Below are 19590 nucleotides of genomic sequence, written 5' to 3'. Positions count from 1 at the left end.
ACGGTTATCACCTATCATGTTAGTCTGAGTATAAGCATAGGTCTGAGAACTTTGTTCATCTTGCGATGACATGAACGATAAGTTATAAGTAAGTAAATAAATTTATTGGAGTCTCAAAATAGTAGTGTTTACTTATAATAATAAATATAAACCTATAAGTTCGGAATCGGGGAATACCGTTACCGTTAATAAGCCGGTTCAAATGTTATCAACTTGCTCAAGTGGACTCAATTATAATAAGCGTAAGCTAAAGTTTTGAAATGTATTATCACATTGTAATGTGATTTCATTGAGCGCGGTCGGCATCATGACGCGCGAAAAAATATATTATTGTTTAGCAATATTTACAGTGGTTCTATCAAGTAATGTGCATGGTCTAGATAAGAGCAGTTTGACATTCGTCATAGATGATACTGGGTCGATGGGGGATGATATAGCGGCAGTGAAAGCGGGAGCTAATGCTATTTTTGATACGGTTATGAACTCAAATTCTTCGCAAATTGAAGATTTTGTGCTGGTCACTTTTAACGATCCAAGTGAGTAAGCTGATTATATTTGTTGTGTTGGATAAGAAATCAAATCAAAAACATACAATTGAAGAACTTTATGGAATTAATATTTTTACCTTAATGCACAAATTAATATAGCGACGTTATTAAAATAATAATAAATTTAGTTTAATTCTTGTTTTGTCGAAAACAATTCTGAAGTGTTTTTTTTTAATGATAATTGCGAAGTAAATAAATACAGAAATTATGGGGGTCGGTTATACATTTTAATCTATACCTAATTTCGTTGTACCAAGAATCAACAATGTTATTCATAATATGACACCATTTCTAAGTATTGTTTTGCCTATCTTCGCAAAGGTTGCCACTAGTGGATAATTTATAAACAATGATAAAAAACTACTATTACAGATGTCGTACACCGAGCTACAACGAGGGACCGTAATATTTTCAAATCTGCATTAGCAAGTATATACGTTAACGGAGGTGGCGATTGTCCAGAGATGGCCATGCAGGGAATCGAATTAGCTTTAATGCATAGTCGACTGGGATCCCTCGTTTATGTTTTTACGGATGCAAGTGCAAAAGATCCAATGAAATATGAAAGTGTAAAGCAACTTGCACAGAAAAAGCAGAGTCAGGTAAATTTTTAAACTTCTTTAAACAGATAACAACTTTACTTACATTCGCTTCTTCTTCTTCTCTATTGTGGATTGTGAGATCAATGACCGACCTTACCAAACTTGGTGACAGGGTTACTATTGAGTTGCCAATGATTTGAGTCAATAAAAACGAAAGAAATGTTTTAAAGAAAGACTCCGACGAAGATGCTTTCATCATGCTTTTCTTCTTTAAGCAAAAGTGGGGCGTCTCGTGTTTCTCAACCCTCCGTTTGGTCTTTGATTTTTATATTGAATGATTGTTAAAGCTTAACTAGTTAAACTAAGTTAATTTAATTTGGTATTGAACTATTTTTACCCGTTGTTGTTGCACCGCATCGCATCAAAGTTTTTTATGTCTGATTCTTGGTAATAGTCGCCTGGAAAAAATGCTTCAGAGCAATCAGACCGTCTATGTAAACTCTTGTCATTTTTTAATAAGAATATTTGATTTATTTGCAGATTGTATTCGTACTGACTGGAGACTGTGGTGGTTGGGAAGGCAATGAAGAAGTATATTACAAGTTATCCGAGAAAACCGCTGGACAAGTTTTCCATTTAGATCATAAAAGTGAAGTTGAAAAGGTAAGTAACCGATTGGCCAATACTATTGTTAACCTAAACGTAGATATTTTATTGAAAGCATTAACATAATCAATAAATCTACATTCTCCATTCTTGTCTATTAAAGGCCAATTCTTTCACTTCCTTGTAAGACAGGACGTTCGCCTTTTCTTTAATGTGTTCCATGTAAGCTCTTCTTGGTCTTTCCCTTCCCCTCTTTACTGGTAGCTAGCCCTCCTATGACGTTATTAATAAATTCGTCGTGTCTTATTACCTACGTGTCCAACCATCTTGTCTCTTCTGTCCTTAGTAACTCTCAATATTTGCCTCTTTTCCCTTGCTCTTACTAGCACTTCCTCATTAGTAAATCTTTCTGTCCAACTTAACCAATATAAAGTACAAATAGAATTATGACACGGTCTTCTTAGTGTTATAATTTACAATTTTTGTCTAAAATTAACACAAATTAAGGTCGAATTGTACCCACACGAAGCCGGGTAGAGTTACTAGTGAATCAATGTATGCACTACACACGTTTAATGGTACAAATTCGAAAATTTTAACTGTGAGTAAGCTTAAAGCAGTTTAATAGGAACTTACAGAATGTCTAGCCTTCTTGTAAGATAAACAGACTTGTAAAAAAGCGCTAGCAAAGGTACCGCCTTAAATTAATTTTGAGTATAGACTTCAGTTTTGTTAGTTTACATCTTACTTTCGGGCAGTGCCCTTATCATTACTCTACTATCTACAAACTACTCTAGTTTCTCTACTCTCATCTTCATCAAGGCTTTAAATCATATTGTCCAGTACTACTTAATTTTTCCGGGTAATATTTTTCTGTAATTAGAACTAGTATCATAATCCTGTTAGGAAAGTATTTGTAACAGATACGTGGGTACGTGGTGTCATGCTATTTACATTGTTTATCAATACTATCAATACTTTCGTTTCTGATTTTCACTGGGTTATCAGTTTATCGTTTATGTAAGAAAAATACGTAAATAGTAACTAATCATTATTTAGTTTTATTTTCCTAACTAAAATATTAATCATTGTCCATTTTTTTTACAGATTTTATCGTATGTTCAAACTCAAATAAATAGCAGAAAAACTATAATAGCCAACCCCACTTTTCCACCAGGGACACATAAATTCGATGTAAGACATTTCATACTTTATATTTTAAAGAATAAACATAATTTTTTCATTTTCAAAATAAACAAGAGACCTACCTGTACTAATTTGTATTTTTTCTACCTTTTTGTTATATTGTTATCCGTTTATATTGTTGTAAATTCTTGCTTTTTTGTTGCTGTACTCTGCTTTCTCAATAAATATTTTAAAACTTTATTTCTTAAGGTAGGTCAAATTATAAAGATCTGAACCTAGTCACCATAAAATTTTGTCTTGACTTTTATATTTTCTACTCGAAGTTCAGTACTTAAATAAAATTATGGTTGCGGTTTTTAGTATGATGTAGATAGTAAAATGAAGGAGCTTGTCATTTCCGTCTCCGGGATGAATCCTTCGGTATCAGTAACGGATCCTGATGGCGAAAAGGTGTCAACAGAAGATGTTGTGCATACGTCACAGATAGCGGTGAGTACTAATGAGGATCAATATTGCAATCAAGATAATCCTTTAGTCAATTAGAAGCATAGAAGAAAGATGTCAAGTTTGACATTTATATATAATAATCATAGCAAGATTGAATCAGAATAATCTCTCTCCACTTATAGTCAATACAAAAAAAAAAAAGACAACTTGAAGGAATGGAAAAGCGGAAGGGAGATCAGTGGGACACAGTAGATAAAGGAAGAAAAAATAATCTTGAGATAACTTCTTGAAATTGGTAGAGCAATTAAATTGACGTTTTAGGTAACAAATATTATGTTCGCAGATAGGTACTTCAGGAGTGACAGAGAATCATTATAATAATAATAAAAATGTTTATTACTGTCACCACAAAAATGTACAACTTCATGCTGTCTTAGCTTAGAACTTATTTTTTTTGTGGAAGCTGGTTCTTTTTAAAGGCTTTACGCCTGTGCTACAAAAACCAGGCCCCACGCCTTGGATATAAATAATGACTCTAAGGTAAAATATACAGGTTTGATAAACCTAATGGTCTAATTTTCATTTTGTTTATTTAGATCGTGAAAGTGACTGAAGTCAAACCTGGGACGTACTCAGCTGAAGTGAGCAGCTCATCTAAAACATCCGTAGTAGTGACTGCTGAAACTACTGTCCATTTCCAACACGGCTTCAGCACTGTCACACCGACTTCTATTCGAGAAACTGCTACTAGACCTATTCCAGGTAAATTCAAATCCAAATATACTTTATTGGATCGAAATAAAAGAAAAATAGTTACTAAAGAGACTTAACTAGGTGTACAAATCTTAATAAGTATATAAAAAGAGAAATCCACTGTCTAACTGATATAACACGAGTGCACAGTCCAGACCAATTGTACCACAGATTACTATTGAGCCGCTTAAGACAATGCTTATGTACCAAACTTGTATTTAAGGAAACAAGGATTTAAAAAAATCTTTAGTAAGTAGTTGAAATTGTTGCATAGAGTCGGGTAAGCGCAAAAATCGGGCTACGGGATTTTATATGAAACTGTTAATATAATCCCGCACCTCGCTTCCTGTCGCTCTCCCGGTAGCACCTACTCGGATAAAGTCATGGGTGTAGGTAATAGTTATTTTTGAAGCTGGGGACTTTACAGGCCTTACTTCATGTGCTGTATCACTGCGACCTATAACATCTATTGGGATCGCTGCCTTAAGCTGCAATTCAGATCTAAGCCTTACCCTATCTATGTATATAGTATTTGCTTGGGAGTGCGATATTTGAGCGCCTCTGAAGTCATTAGGTATCCTTCTATAAGATGACGCAACGTTTGCTTATCAATGACTTCTATATTTAGTTTTCCTCTACATTTTAGCGGTCTTTGAGCAGGTATAGTAATATTACTTTTGTACCACACAACTTACCCGTATAATTTTTCCTCAATCTTGTTTGCATGTGCCTAGCTGTCCAAAAAAAAAGAGATTGATTGATCTTCACGAGAAATCATGACGATAAAAAATAAATAATACAAGAGGTTCTTTTTTATTACGGATGTACGTATTATAGTGCTATTTATTAATGTCCATATTTAATATACAAAAAAGGCGACAGTAGGTAATTTATACTATAAAAAAATATTGTTTGCTATATCTGTCAATAACTTTAACCTTGTAAGGCCCGAATTTCCAGACGCAATAGTTAAACAACGTGTTTTGGATTTTAAAAAGTATCTGATCCTTACGACCTTGAAGTAAGTCGACACTACGGGAAACAGATGATGATGATCACGATAATTTTGATAGAATTGACTTACTTTATCCAGCTCTTTTCCTAGATCATCTGGGGCCTGGCCTCAAATTAAATCAAATGCATTTATTGTGTAACTATAAGTTAACAAATAGTAAGCCTTATGCTAATAGTATGCATACATTCTCTACCTCTGTAGTTTTTACCTTTTTAGGTGTATTATATTTATTAACATAGAAAATTAAAATTTCTAAATTAAAACATACCAACACTTGCCTTGCACTTGCTTTTGGGCACTTTGCCTCGGTGTGATGCTCTGGAAGAGTTTTTCTATTTGTAAGGAATTGTATATTATTCAGTGTTTTAACATTACACTATCACATTTTTATCCTTATTCATTATAAACTCCTTAACATTGTAAAACTGCTTTGCACACAACCACTCGCTAATTATGACGTTAAAATTATAATCATTCAAGTATTTAAAGCTGTCAGGTATACAGTTAAATATTACAATACACATGCAGAAAAAACTCTTACGAAAAAAACTGCTCTTATTGATGCCAGAATGGACGAGTATATCTTTTGTTCTTATCGTGTGGGTTGTGAGGTGGAATACCAACCACATCAACCCTGGTGTCAGGGTTATGATTGAGCCGCCAAAGGCCCCTGACATGGCTCACGTAACGATTACTCACTTACATCAGTAAATAGTAACCGGGACCAACGGCTTAACGTCCCGAATATATGATTAAATCTATCTTGGCGCCATCGCCAGGTTGTTCTATTGTGGGATTCGTGGATTGTCTCCTAGTGGCTAGTGCTCTGGTCTTTTTTTAAATATTGGCCCACCACACTAGACGCCTTCTTCTTCCCCTGGTTTGGCTTGGAATGTTCATGGCCTTCTTTACAGCGTAGTTAATAATATAATTTTGATAAAACTGATCAAATTTCTTATATTGCAGGCGCGCTATCGCATTTATCAATTAAATTGACCACTGAGGGTGACGGAGATCTTATACTCGATACTGTGCAACTCTGGGACATGGACAATAATGTGATTATGGAAATGCCCCTTACACTTACAAATAAAAAGGAGAAATTCTACGTCAGTGACACTTTTGTCCCTCCGGATAAGACATTCAAAATTGCGGTAAGTGTTATAGACGGATTAATGATAATGAAACAAACGCAAATGTAAATAAAAATATTAAATGAAACACGTGACACGTTAGCACATGACATACAAACAGACTACACAATACACATACTTACATAATATAATTCCTGCTTATTATGTTCTATGCATTCTAGTTTATACCTGCATTAATTACTATTTATAATACTAACATTAAGTATTTATGTATACGTTTTTGTGATAAAGTATGTATGTGTATATATAATGTACTTACACCTAAATTCTATTTTAAGTAATTTGGTAATATTTAATCTATGTACGAATATTAACGCATATTTATGAAACGCGACGTTCGTGCCTCACCCAACAGGGTCCACATAATACCAGCGTCGTGGTTCACGCCGCGACTTGTGCTGAGTGAGGCCCTTTTATCTCAGGACGTCCACCACCACCTTATGATCATTGTAACTAACATCCTCCTATGCTTTTTGTAATTGTTTTGTGATTTTTTTTAAGTCATGTTATTGTTGTTGGTGTTTGTGATGTTAGTGGTGACTCCCGCTCCGGCTCGTTCCTGGTCCAAAGGCTGGCCATTGCCATTCAACGCGGTAATGCGGCTAGTGTTGTGGGCACCTTTGCTCCGGGAACAGTGAGGGGCGGGTTATTTAATGACTAGTTTTTAAGTTTATATTTGTGACGTATTGTTATATTAATAAACAGTCTAAATATTTCAGTGATGTTATTGTCTTGTCTTTGTATGTGGCGTCCTTTTATAATAAACAATTTCTATTCTATTTTATTCTAAACATGCAATTATTGTTATGCATGTATTATTTAGTGTCTACATATCCCTCTGATAAATACATGTTTGTAAAATATATCGAATTCTTAGTACGAGTATTACCTAAGTGAAATATCAAGATCAATTATGATTATTTTTTTTTTCAGATCAAAGCTCATGATCCAAGGACTAAAAAAGAAATAACAAGAATCAGTTTGACACCAATAGAGCCACAAGTTATAGGTAAGTCTATGAGTACTCATATTCAAACCAACAAAGCAATATATATATATATAGAGATTGTTTACTTATCGTGTTCTAGAATATGTTCTAGAAATATTTAGTCTTGTTTAGTCTTTACAAGTCAAATGTCACGTAACTTATCATTGGCATCATTTATTTTTTTATTCTCTAACGAAGTACACAAAAAAACAACAGTTTATCTAATCTACTTGGTTTTTGGTATCTATCTATAATAACTTTCGACGAATATTTTCTGTTGTGGGTGCTATGAGACCAATGACCGTCCTGATGAATCCTCATGTTAGGGTTGTTAAGCTGCCAAAGGCCCCGGACATGGCTCATGTAACGACTACATACATACTTAAATGAATAGTAGGCGGTACTGCTCAACATACCCTCCGGACCACGGATCAACAAATATAGCAACGGAAATGAAATACTTGCGAAACCACCTTCGCGCCCGGATTAGTCGGAGTAGGCTTTTCGGCGAGTGCACTAAATAGCACAGTGTCGTGTAAATTTATTGCGCGAATTGTTTTTGATTTTTCTTGCGAAACTAATACCAAGAATTATATTGATATTTTGATATTACAGATGCGAGTGTGGCAAATAAAGCGCCAGCAGTCACAACAGAAGATGGGAATATGATAATTGTAGATTATAATGAGCCTGTATCACTAAAATGTAAAATTAGTGGCCATCCAAAACCTGATGTCGTTTGGGAGAAGAATGATGGAACAATACTGACATCAAAAGTAAGCATTTTATAGCGCTTGAATTTTAAGATCCACAAATGAGCGAGCAGTCACAAGATTATTTTGGATATGAAATTTACTGCTTCGCTTTACAAATGCGGACTACAAATATAGAAATATTAAACTACAAAAAAAAGCCTTTTCTTTTATAAGGGGGGTTAAAATGGCCACATCGAAGCAATTCATCTAAGAAAGCAATATTGCAATTTGACATTTGTTTGCATTGCGCACTTACTTTTATATGCGCAAATGTCAAATTGCAATATTGCATTCTTAGATGAATTGCTTCGATGTGGCCATTTTAACCCCCAAGATCTCTCAATCTTCTAGAGAAAGTACGGAGCATACTTCATCGAAGCAATTCATCTAAAAAAGCTATATTGTAATTTGACATTTACGCATACAAAGTGCGCAAAGCACACAATAAATGTCAAATAGCAATATTGCTTTTTTTTAGATGAATTGCTTCGATATGGCCTTCTTAACCTCCAGGTCGGTAGAGGTATTTGAGCTAGTATTTAGTTCATTTTCCAGAGTTTTTAAACTTGGTCTGATGCTGGTCTTGTTTTAACACTAATTGACATGTGTCTACATCCAAGACTTTACAAAACCGTGTCATATTATGATAAACTTCTTGTATCCATGAAACTAAATCGGCTTAAGCTGTAATAATTATTGAAATTGATGTTAACCACTCGATTCCTACTTTTCAGTTATCTTTAGTGGAATTGCCTTACGATTACATAAGTGTCCTCAATTTAGAACGAGTGATCAGTAACAGCACTTATCAATGTAAGGCGAGTAATGATTATGGAAAAGATAGCAAAGAAATTGCGGTCGAAACGAAGCAATATTTTAATGTGTTGGTGAAACCAAAAGGTAAAATATTCAATGACTGCGCTATCTTTAAATTATTGCAAATTTCGTCAGTTTCTGAAGTACTATCTGACAATGAAATCGGAACTTATCCAGCAGATAGTGATACTGCTATTAAACATGGCAAATTTTCATTTTCAATGATGAACGAGAAGACAGCCATGTTAAAAAATCTATTAAAATTATTTACAGGTGGAGTAATAAAATTAAATGACAAAGCAACATTCGAATGTAAAGTTGACGCTAAACCAACAGCTGAAATCAAATGGTATAAAGAAGGCGAAGTAGTGGAAGAGGACAAGAATTATGAGATATCTGATGACAAATCTGAACTTATTATAAATAGAATGCTACCAGAAAATGTTGGAAACTATGCATGCCTAGCAAAGAATGCATTTACGGGTCAAATATTTCACTTTGTTGTGAAAATATCTGACGTAGGTGAGTGAAAAAAAATATCAGAGTACTTCGTCCTTAGTTCGTTGACAAAATGTATTTACCGGTCGCCAGTATAATACTTTAAAATAAATCTAAACGAGTAAACAACATTCAGTGCCAGTTAAATTATCTTTTGATGACGACACGTTTTAATTTTATATTTCAGAACCACCAAAAATTGACAAAACTGTCACGGAAATTCGTGTGAAGGAAGGATCACATGTTGTAATACCATGCAAGTAAGTATAACAAATAGATACATAATGGTGCTAATTCCTGTAAATACCATCTAATTTTATTTTAAGTTATATCTGTCCTTTTCTTATCCGCCGAAAAGGAAAGGGACGGGTAATCGACAAGCATAAAATTTATGGAACACACGTCAATTTTAAGCACAAATCTAAACCAACCGTCTAAAAATTTTACGTCAGTCAATAACCCGACACATTAATTTACTCATTCTTCCTAAAATTAAGAGCTGTGAATCATCCGTCCCTTTCCTTTTCGACGGATACGAAAATGACGGATATAACCTAAAATAAAATTAGGCGGTATCTGCAGGAATCGGGGCCAATATAACTATAATAATTTTCTCATGCACCAAATTGCAGTGAACTGTAATTACGCGCGCCCCTAAAGAGCCACATTATGTGTTAATAAATGGTGTTTAGTTAATTTAGTGATTCATGAAATTAAAGCTAATTATGTATACTTAATTATCCATAAAATGATGATTGTAACAAACTATCTTTAATATTTAGAATGATTCACCATGGCAATCCACCTGCAACAATTAATTGGTTTTTCAAACACGAGTCAGATGACGAAGCGAAGAGAATAGATCAGACTGTTGGCGAAGAAACGATAGAAATTGAGGACGCAAGCCCGGCTTTTGTGGGCACATATCGATGTGAAGCCGACAATGGCGTTGGAGTCGACTTCGTTAACATCGATTTGATTTTTGATTGTGAGTATTTTTATGGCCCCACGTAGAAAACCCACCATCTTGAAGAAAACATTTACAGCCACGCTTGAAAATCAACTCCTAAGATGTACATAACCAATTAGGTTTATGGTAAAGGTTATTATACCATCGCATATATATCTTATATGTTTGAATGTTAGATAGGGCACGATCACTGCTTTAGACTCTTATCCGCCTTTTTACGACATTCTGAGGAAATCATGCAGATGAGTGCATTTAAAGTATTTTCGTTACGCCCAGTTTAGCAGTAAATACTCTGACACAAGATAAGATTAGATTAGATTAAATAAATTCTTAATCAAGACTATTGATATATTCACTAACAAACAAGAGCCTTTGAGAGCACCAATGTACGCCTGACGTAGAATCAAGCATGACTGAATTACAATTGTTGGAAAATTTGCCTTAAATTCTACGTCAGGCGTACATTATAGAACGAAGTGTCTTGCTCAGCGAACACTTATGATATTTTTTCTGTAGCTATCATCGTAACGATCGTTACCGATTCCCTTGAAATAGTTATAGAAGTCTTTAAATTTCATAAGGTAGGTACTATGGGTAAGAAAAGAATAGCTTTACATCTTTTTTCTATCACATAAAAGAAAAGTAATTATCATTAATTTCATGAAGAAAACACTTAACAAGACACGACGTTCGTCTTCTCTTTAATCTGTTCCATGTAAGCTCTTCTTGGTCTTCCCCTTCCTCTATTTCCTTGTAGATTTCCTTCTTAGACGTTGATAAATTCGTCGTGTTTTATTAAGTGTCCAATCATCTTTCTTGTCTATTCTGTCGGTTTCATTCTTAGCAAAGTAATTTCTTCTTCCAGATCCACCGACGATTTCTGGCAAGTCGATTGACATACTTGCCAAAGAAGGGGACAAAGTGAAGTTGCCTTGTCTAGTTGACGGGGAACCAACACCAACTGTGACCTGGTTATACAACGATACTGAGTTGGACTTGTCCAAAGTGCGGGGACATTTCTATAGCAACAGTATAAGGTTGGTATTACATTACAGAAACCCCCTTAACGCCCTTTAGTGGTGGTGGAAGTAGACAGAGTGACTACTTCTGTCATGTAAGTTTGATGATCAACGTCACCAACCCGTTAGGATTATCATTTATACAAAGCCACCAAAGACACCTGAAATGGGTCAGTAACTCTAGGTTCTTACATACTATCTGTTTTAACTGCTGCTTGGCACAGGCTTCCCGTTGTTTCCTTCACACTCGACACTCTTCTATACACACTACTACACTGACTATAACATTAGTGCAGTCAATATAATTAAGATCTAAATATTTGTTTATAATGTTAGAGTGAACAATCGTTTAATAGGCTGTTTTTACGATATCCTCGTTTCCATCAACACATCTATATATTTTTATATAACATTAACATATAACAGTTACTTACTGATTGTTACACTCTAAACACATTAATACTGCGGTAGTCTGTTATTGGCTTAACGATGTAAACTAAACACTGTTAATACCTCATTTATAATTGTAAGCTGTTGACTACCCGAATAAAAGAAAGAAATAAATAAATAAACATAACATAAGCTTACGACTATATTTCCAATGAGGGTATTCAGAGGTAGAAATATCGCATGATGAACTAAATACCCGCGTCTCACCGCGCTTTCTGTAAGACCAACGTGATAGGTGATGAGCCGAAATGCCGTATAATGGTCGAGCCAACTGTGTTAGTGAAAACTACATGTAAGATAATTTCATACTTATATCATTGCTGCAAGTTTGATACCTAGGATCGAGCTGTCCCTTGACGTTTGAGAAGCAAGCAGGACATGCTAACGCATTGTGTTTTTCTTTATTTTTAATCAAGCAGAAAAGCTAAATAACGACTTTGAACGACTTTGATTTCAGCTTCAGAGTGTCACATGAAGATGCAGGGGTTTACGTCTGCCGAGCTGTCAACGAATACGGGTCAGTGGAAAAAACTATATGGCTTCACATCGTCAGTGAGTATTTTCATCATCAAGATTTCATCTATCAAATTTTTACTACGTTTAAATTGGGACGATGACTTGAGTTTTCTTTTTCTATTTATTCGAGCATTTTTAGGCAGATTTCGTTTTACCTCCTTTAATTATTAAATGCTAGGATTTTATAAAATTATCAATCAATTCATTTATAGGCTACTTTTAAATTTAAGCAATTTTTTTTGCGGCTCAAGGAACCGGCAGTCTTTATTGAATTAAAAAAAATATTTTCTTTTAAACTTTTTTTGCACAGCTCCACCGAACATCGAGCCTCCAAAAGAAAGTACCCTAAATGTAAACGTGGGTGATCATTTGGCTCTTCCGTGTCGAGCTGATGGCAACCCTAAGCCGAGCATACGATGGGTCTTCCATAGTCTCGATGTTAGATCGCCAGCTTCTAATCTAAAGTAAGTTGTTTAGCTGCTAATCCTCCCGAGAATGTTGTAAAAAGAAGGGAGTTAGGCTGTGTGATATCAAATTGCCGCTACAAATCTTAGCAATTTCATAATTACACTTATTTCTGCATCAATTGTACTGCTTTGGATTTCATCAATTTTGTTGCGTGATCTTTTCCAGATTTTATACAACTTTAAATGTCATGTTTGTAATGGGATAATAACAATCCGATGGAATTAACTATGCTCCTAGTGTCAAGAGAATTGCACTATCGAGGTGTCTGGTTGATTTGTTGGAATGATACTAATACTATTACTTGTTTAACTTTCAGAGGCCAAGAAGCAACAGGCATGCTGATGCTACCGAGGATCCAAGTTGAGAAGCAAGGATACTATACTTGTATAGCAAGCAACACCGGGGGTTCATCCAATATAACTTACGAAGTTAGAGTTTATTGTACGTATTTGACTAGCCATACATTCATAAATAAATTATTACGTCTGTTTTCCATTGAGGAAGACAAAGATCACTTAATTCCACTTAATACACTTCTGACACACCAATGTCGCTTCCTCCACTCTCATAAAAGTCTTCATGCAAGCTCGCCAGCCATATAAAAATACTACTTGTTAAAGTGATTTCTCACGTTACGGTTACTCCGAGCTTAAATAAATATGATGTTTTAAATTCCTTCACGGTTAGTAAAGCCGTGATCCGAATCCTAAGTGTCATACCATTTTGAATGAAAAATCAATCAAATAATCCGTAATCAGTGTCAATGCAAGTGTTAAACAGTGTGTTTTATTTTTCAGCCCCACCGAACATTGAAAACATTTATCCAGAAAAAACCTTCACAGCTGTAGTAGGGGATCTGGTCAGGAGAGTGCCTTGTAAAGCCACTGGCAACCCCAAACCAGATATCACTTGGGTCAAAGATGGCGTCGATAAAGTTGCTGCAGGTAAGTGTTGTATGATAATTAAAAAAAACGAAAGTAATATTGAAAATGATCAGTGGGCAGACCAGCCAGCCCAGGTCAAATGACATAGTTGCAAAGACGGGAAAGTGGATGAGGTCAGCACAGAAATGGAAAGAATGGTCCAAAGTAAAGAAGGTATTATTCAATCGGGATGGTGAGGGCTGATTTGATGGTTGAATTAAGAGAGTGAAAGAGAATCCATGTAGGCGAAGTTGCGGATGATAGCTACCTAGTCTAAAAATGAGTGGATCATCGACTTCATGACTACACATATGAATAATTTTATATTTATTCCAGGTACCGAATGGTACGATATTGAAGAAGACGGTACATTAGTCATCAAACATGTCGACAAATTCTCAGCTGGCATGTATATGTGCCAAGCCCACAACCGTTTGGGATTCGATAACGAAACTTATGAAGTTGTGGTTGACGGTACGTCAATTTTTTTGTTATTTATTACCTTCCATAATAGCTTAATAAAGGTAGAAGGGACTATTTTCAATTGATGAAGTCGTTGGTATGATTTAATTAAGAAAGTATGCAGTCGTAAACCATGACAATTATAGAGTTGGTGAGGTGGGTTATCGACAAAAGACATGAAGTTTTATACACTTTCAGCATACCCCAAGCCCGGATCACCAACAAAGACTATATCACTAAAAGCTGGAAATTCAAATAAACTACAATGTGACGTTCCACATAAAAAGACTGACTCAGTGAGATGGTTTAAGGTAGGATCATATTATTTACTATTATCTGAATTTCATCATGGTATTCTCCACTAGGTCTTCTTCTTCTGACTCTAACTTCTTACATGAAGGCGTCATAAGTCTGTTTCGCTAATTCATTATCCGAACCACTGAAGCTTACCTTTCTCAATTCTCGTTGCTAATCTTTCTTGCGCATCATATAATTCCCTTGTGACAATATTCATAGAAACCACTAGATTTTGACCTCGATCTAGATTTTGACAAAGTGACGTAATACCATTAAATTCTTTATTTCAGGATGGTATTCTTCTGTCTTCACTAGAAGAATTACCTTTAACCAATGTTGCTGCAAAAGATTCCGGAATCTATACTTGTAGAGTGAGTGACTTTGCGAAATCCAAATCAGGAAATGTTATGGTCAAAGTTGGATTTAAACCGAGATTTTCTTATGAAGAAGAGGAGAACATTGATTATGAAGAAGGGATGCTTGCTGTGATGGATTGTACTGCTGAAGGTGAACCTAAACCTGAGGTAAATGATTAAAACCTGAGGTAAATGATTAAAATGATTTAGGTCTAATATTCTATCAAGATAAACTTTTCCGTTTGACTCTGTTTAAAGACTTCCGTCCTTTCGTTCCGAGGTTTGATTCGTGGATAAATTCTTGGGGACAGGACATATCTAATTAGAATTGCTTTATGAGACCGTCCTTAATATCTAATAACTCTGACATCAGGGTAAGTGTGATCGGTTTATAAAGCTCACAAATCACATGAAACAATCAGAACTTTTCTTCCATTATGTTATACACCCTGATCGGGGAGAGGCCCTCTATTGGTCAAAGGATTCCAAAATTTCAAAATCATGTTTTTATTATAGGTATCTTGGTGGCATGACGGAGTTCAACTATCTACCAAAGAGATGACACACGTCACGGAAATGAAACCCGAAGTCAGGGGACAATACTTTTGTTTTCTGAAAAATTCATTCGGTAATATATTCCGAGGATTTAACATTGTGTCTCGAGGTAATTGTACAAACAACTTTTATCTTTTCATATTTAATTACCACAATTTTAAAGAAATACCTATTGTGATGCCATCTACGTATTTTTTATATCCGGAGGTAGGAACAAATAATCCATTAAGTACACTCCTTTTACCTTATAAATCATGATGACCACGAGGCACTGAATTCTAATTCATCCATCAAATCAGTCCAAGATTTGGGATCGGAATCAAAACTCACTCAATCACTCATCGTCCATTAATGTTATTTTTTAAAGGACAATTTTATTGAATGATAAAACTTTAATCATCATCAAATTGTTTGTCTAATTTAGTAATGTACATTTCAGAATGTATACTGGACAGCAAAACGGATTTTACGCAAAACCAACCGCTCATGGTATCCCCTTCAATGACTTGGCCTTCATTTGAGAGTAACAAGGGTCATATTAAAATACCTCCCAACGAATATATTCGATTGTCTTGCCCGGATGGATTCGAAAAATTTAATAAGATTGAAATGTTAGTTTCATGCGATAGGGAGACAAACTTCACTGTTGACGGAACGGTTCACAAATTTTCGGATTTCTCGTGCAAAGAAGAAATTAAACCTGTGGTGAAAGGAACAGGAAAAAATTGTTTATTCAGCAAATCCAGTTCAGAAGCCATCAAAATTGGTTACGAAATCAGAGGAAGGTTTCTGGAAGTATATAATATCTGCTTGGATAAAGACACGAAGACTCCTCTGTATACGAACCACGTTATTAACCACGGACTATCAGGTGTTGACTTGAAGAGAACTCAATGGCATAAAAGTGAATTGTTACCTTTCAATTTCGACGAACTGTACAATTGTGAGCTGCAACTGAATACGATTTCTTCAGTTTTGGGCAAGTGGTTCCATAAAGATGATAACTGCTGCTTTTCGAAAAGGCGGCTGGTGAATCCTCGGGATGTGATACCAGGGCTATCTCAAGTCGCTACTTATAGTCACTTGAATATTGTACCTCACTGGAGCACGTGTAATTCTCAGGTAATTGTCATGGTTTTTTTACAAGTAAGTACGCCAAATACGATATTGTTGTTAGTAATGTACTGCAATAATCGTAGATATGTTTAAACAACGCAATCCGATAATCACGTGAATAAATGTCAAGTCCAAATCAAATAGTATTAAATTCTGCAGTAAGTATAAATAGAATCTTTGATCTATTACAAAATATACCAATAACAGTTATTATCGATATTTCTATTCTTTCTATTTTGTGTAGTTACCATCTTCTTCTATCGTGTGAGTTGTGAGGTGGATTACCAACCTCATCAACCCTTGTGTCAGGGTTATTACTGAGCCGCCAACGGCCCCTGACATGGCTCATGTAACGATTACTCACTTACATCAGTAAGTAGTAACCGGGACCGACGGCTTAACGTGGCTTCCGAAGCACGGGTCATCTTACTTTCGGACAATCAGGTGATAAGCTTGTAATGTCCTAACCAAACTAGGGATCACAAAGTGATTTTTTTGATATGTCCCCGCCGGGATTTGAACCCGGGACTTCCGAATCGTGAGCCCAACGCTCAACCACTGGATCACAGAGGCCGTTGGTTATCATAATTTGCTATAATACTTGGTTTTTTTCTTATTCCTTGCTGTTTAGCTTAATATCGTTTTTTCCTTTGTTTAGTATTTTTTTTATTTGGATTTTAGTTTTGACCTTACCGTCATTTTATGGTTTTTTTCCTACAATTTTTCATAAATATTTCAGAATTGGGAGAGCATAGAGCGAAGGGTCAGGCAACTGGCCAAATCCACAGACCAGGACCTGCAGATTTGGACTGGTGTTGCGCAGCAACTGCAAATATCCGATAAGGACATTAGCATCTTCGATCGGTATAGTAAATCACAGCCCGTACCTCGTTATTTATGGAAGGTAAATATTATTATACAATGTTTTAAGTTTACGCGGTTATTATCATAATTAAAACACATAATAACGGGTTCTTACCGCGTTTAAAGCAGGGATATGAGAGTGCCATGATCACGGGATGACTAATGAGATTGGAGTGGAGTAGGTAGATCCATAATTTCACAAAAAAAAGTGTCATGGCACTTGCAACAGTGTCGAAATATCGGGAGTTAGGTAAATATATTATTTTCAATCTTGATATATATTTTTTTTCATTACATTGTTTAGATAGAAATATTTACTTCATTCTACAATACCACCTACACATTTTATCTACTTACTGCTTATTTCAAGCAAATTACTATTATTTTCATTCTTCTTCGTGATCCCATCTTGTCCATTTTAGATCTTCGTGTGGAAGTTATCTCCTGATTACCTTTGACTCCTTGTCAAGATATACTATTATTTTTTTTGTATATTCCTTCTATCTTTCTTATTAATCACCCTTAAGACTTCATCATACTTACATAGGATTCACTTGCCTAACATTTCTTCTATCGTGTGGGTTGTGAGGTGGATTACCAACCTCATCAACCGTATAGTGTCAGACTCATGACATGACTCATGTAAGGACTACATACTTACATCAGTCGGTAGTAACCGGGACCAATGGCTTAACGTGCCTTCCGAAGCACGGATTATCTTACTTTTGGATAATCGGATGATCAAGCTGTAATGTCCTAGCCAAACTAGGGATCACAAAGTGACTTTTGTGATTTCTTCCCACCGGGATTCATTCCCAAGGCGTCCAGATCGTGAACATAACGCTCAACCACTGGACCACTTAGGCCGTTACCTATAGGAACGTCAGTTTCTTTTTTTTTGCAGAAGCAACTGTTTTACTCCTATAGTTCCAATTGGATTTCTAATTAAATAAACTTTACAGGTAGTGAAAGACCCGACAACATCGGCATCTCTGGCGATAATCCAACTGAATATTCCTGACCTTACTTTGGCGGAAGCATATCGTCACATGCTTTGCCGGGACCTCTGCAATGAAGTCATTTGGATGAGAAACAAGCATTGGCGTGACGTCGCTAAGGGCTACACATTCTGTTGCTCGATCCATGATTTTGAAAGAGCCTTTGGCTACGTCGGTGTCTTTGGCAAAAGCAACGGGAAGATCCTTCATGACGTGTCACTTTTACCTGATCACAGTTTGACGTAAACTTTCTACAGTTGGATAACAACCTTAGATTAGCGCGTTTAATACCCTCTTTATGACTAAGTCAGTTAATACGTTGAATGCTGTAGGTGCGGCGCGAATTATATCGCGGCCATCGACCAATAGCCGTTTGACGTCCATCTATGTAGATAGCATTCGTATTGTTTATTGGTCGAAGCGCTCAATATACGTAATTCGCGCCGCGCGCAGTCTGGTTGTCATGCAGACCCGGCAGAAAGTAATGAAGAAAGGCAGCCGGCACAAAGAAAGAATATAGTAGCACTCGTTTACTAACTTATTACTTGTTTTTTATGTATAACTGATTGCCCAGTGTGTATTATTAGCTATTCGTGTTAAATAAGGACAAACTAGAGGAGCTCGGTGGCGCAGCGGTTAACGAGAGGAGCTCGGTGGCGCAGCGGTTAACGCGCTCGGTCTGCGATTGTTGAAGTAAAGCAACTTTCGCAGAGGCCGGTCATAGGATGGGGGACCAAAAAAAAAAAAAAGTTTTCATCTCGAGCTCCTCCGTGCTTCGGAAGGCACGTTAAGCCGTTGGTCCCGGCTGCATTAGCAGTCGTTAATAACCACCAATCCGCACTGGGCCCGCGTGGTGGTTTAAGGCCCGATCTCCCTATCCATCCATAGGGAAGGCCCGTGCCCCAGCAGTGGGGACGTTAATGGGCTGATGATGATGAGAAGATAAGATTATTGTGTAAGTATTTTAGTAATTATTACTATATTCCTAGTCCTACAAAATTTTAATACATACATACAAAATTTTAAACAATTTAGTTTGTTTTATTTCAAAAGGATTAAAATTTTTGTTAATTCCTATTTTCACCTCTTAATGTATCTGGAGAGTACTTTGCTGCCAAAAATATAATAAGCAATAAATTTATAATAATTAATTAATTTAATCACTGGCAGAGAATTCCGCTGATAATATACAGGGTGTTAGTGACATCGTAACGAATACTCAGGGGAATGATTCAGACCTTGATTCTGAGTTGATATCAAGTGAAAATTCCTGTCGGAAATGAGAAACTAAGACGAAGATGATAACTAAGTTACTCAGAATCATGATC

General features: G+C 35.9%; 1 protein-coding gene across 1 annotated transcript; it reads left to right on the top strand.

Annotated features, from left to right (window-relative positions):
* The first annotated feature begins 263 nt into the window (after positions 1-263).
* LOC126375442 (hemicentin-2-like) lies at positions 264-19292 on the top strand. The gene is made up of 25 exons (XM_050022358.1): positions 264-536; positions 921-1150; positions 1631-1753; positions 2804-2890; positions 3203-3331; positions 3886-4051; positions 6024-6211; positions 7145-7220; positions 7815-7975; positions 8689-8854; positions 9044-9292; positions 9456-9528; positions 10051-10256; positions 11104-11275; positions 12165-12259; positions 12534-12687; positions 13008-13132; positions 13489-13635; positions 13951-14088; positions 14275-14387; positions 14664-14897; positions 15246-15393; positions 15724-16406; positions 17140-17304; positions 18227-19292. The coding sequence occupies exons 1-25, from the start codon at positions 308-310 to the stop codon at positions 18506-18508; spliced, it is 4539 nt and encodes a 1512-aa protein (XP_049878315.1). The 5' UTR covers positions 264-307; the 3' UTR covers positions 18509-19292.
* The last annotated feature ends 298 nt before the right edge of the window (positions 19293-19590 follow it).

Source organism: Pectinophora gossypiella, chromosome 19 (assembly GCF_024362695.1).
Source record: "Pectinophora gossypiella chromosome 19, ilPecGoss1.1, whole genome shotgun sequence".
NCBI lineage: Eukaryota > Metazoa > Arthropoda > Insecta > Lepidoptera > Gelechiidae > Pectinophora > Pectinophora gossypiella.
Note: the sequence above shows the minus strand (reverse complement) of the source record. Positions and strands in the feature narration are given on the sequence as shown.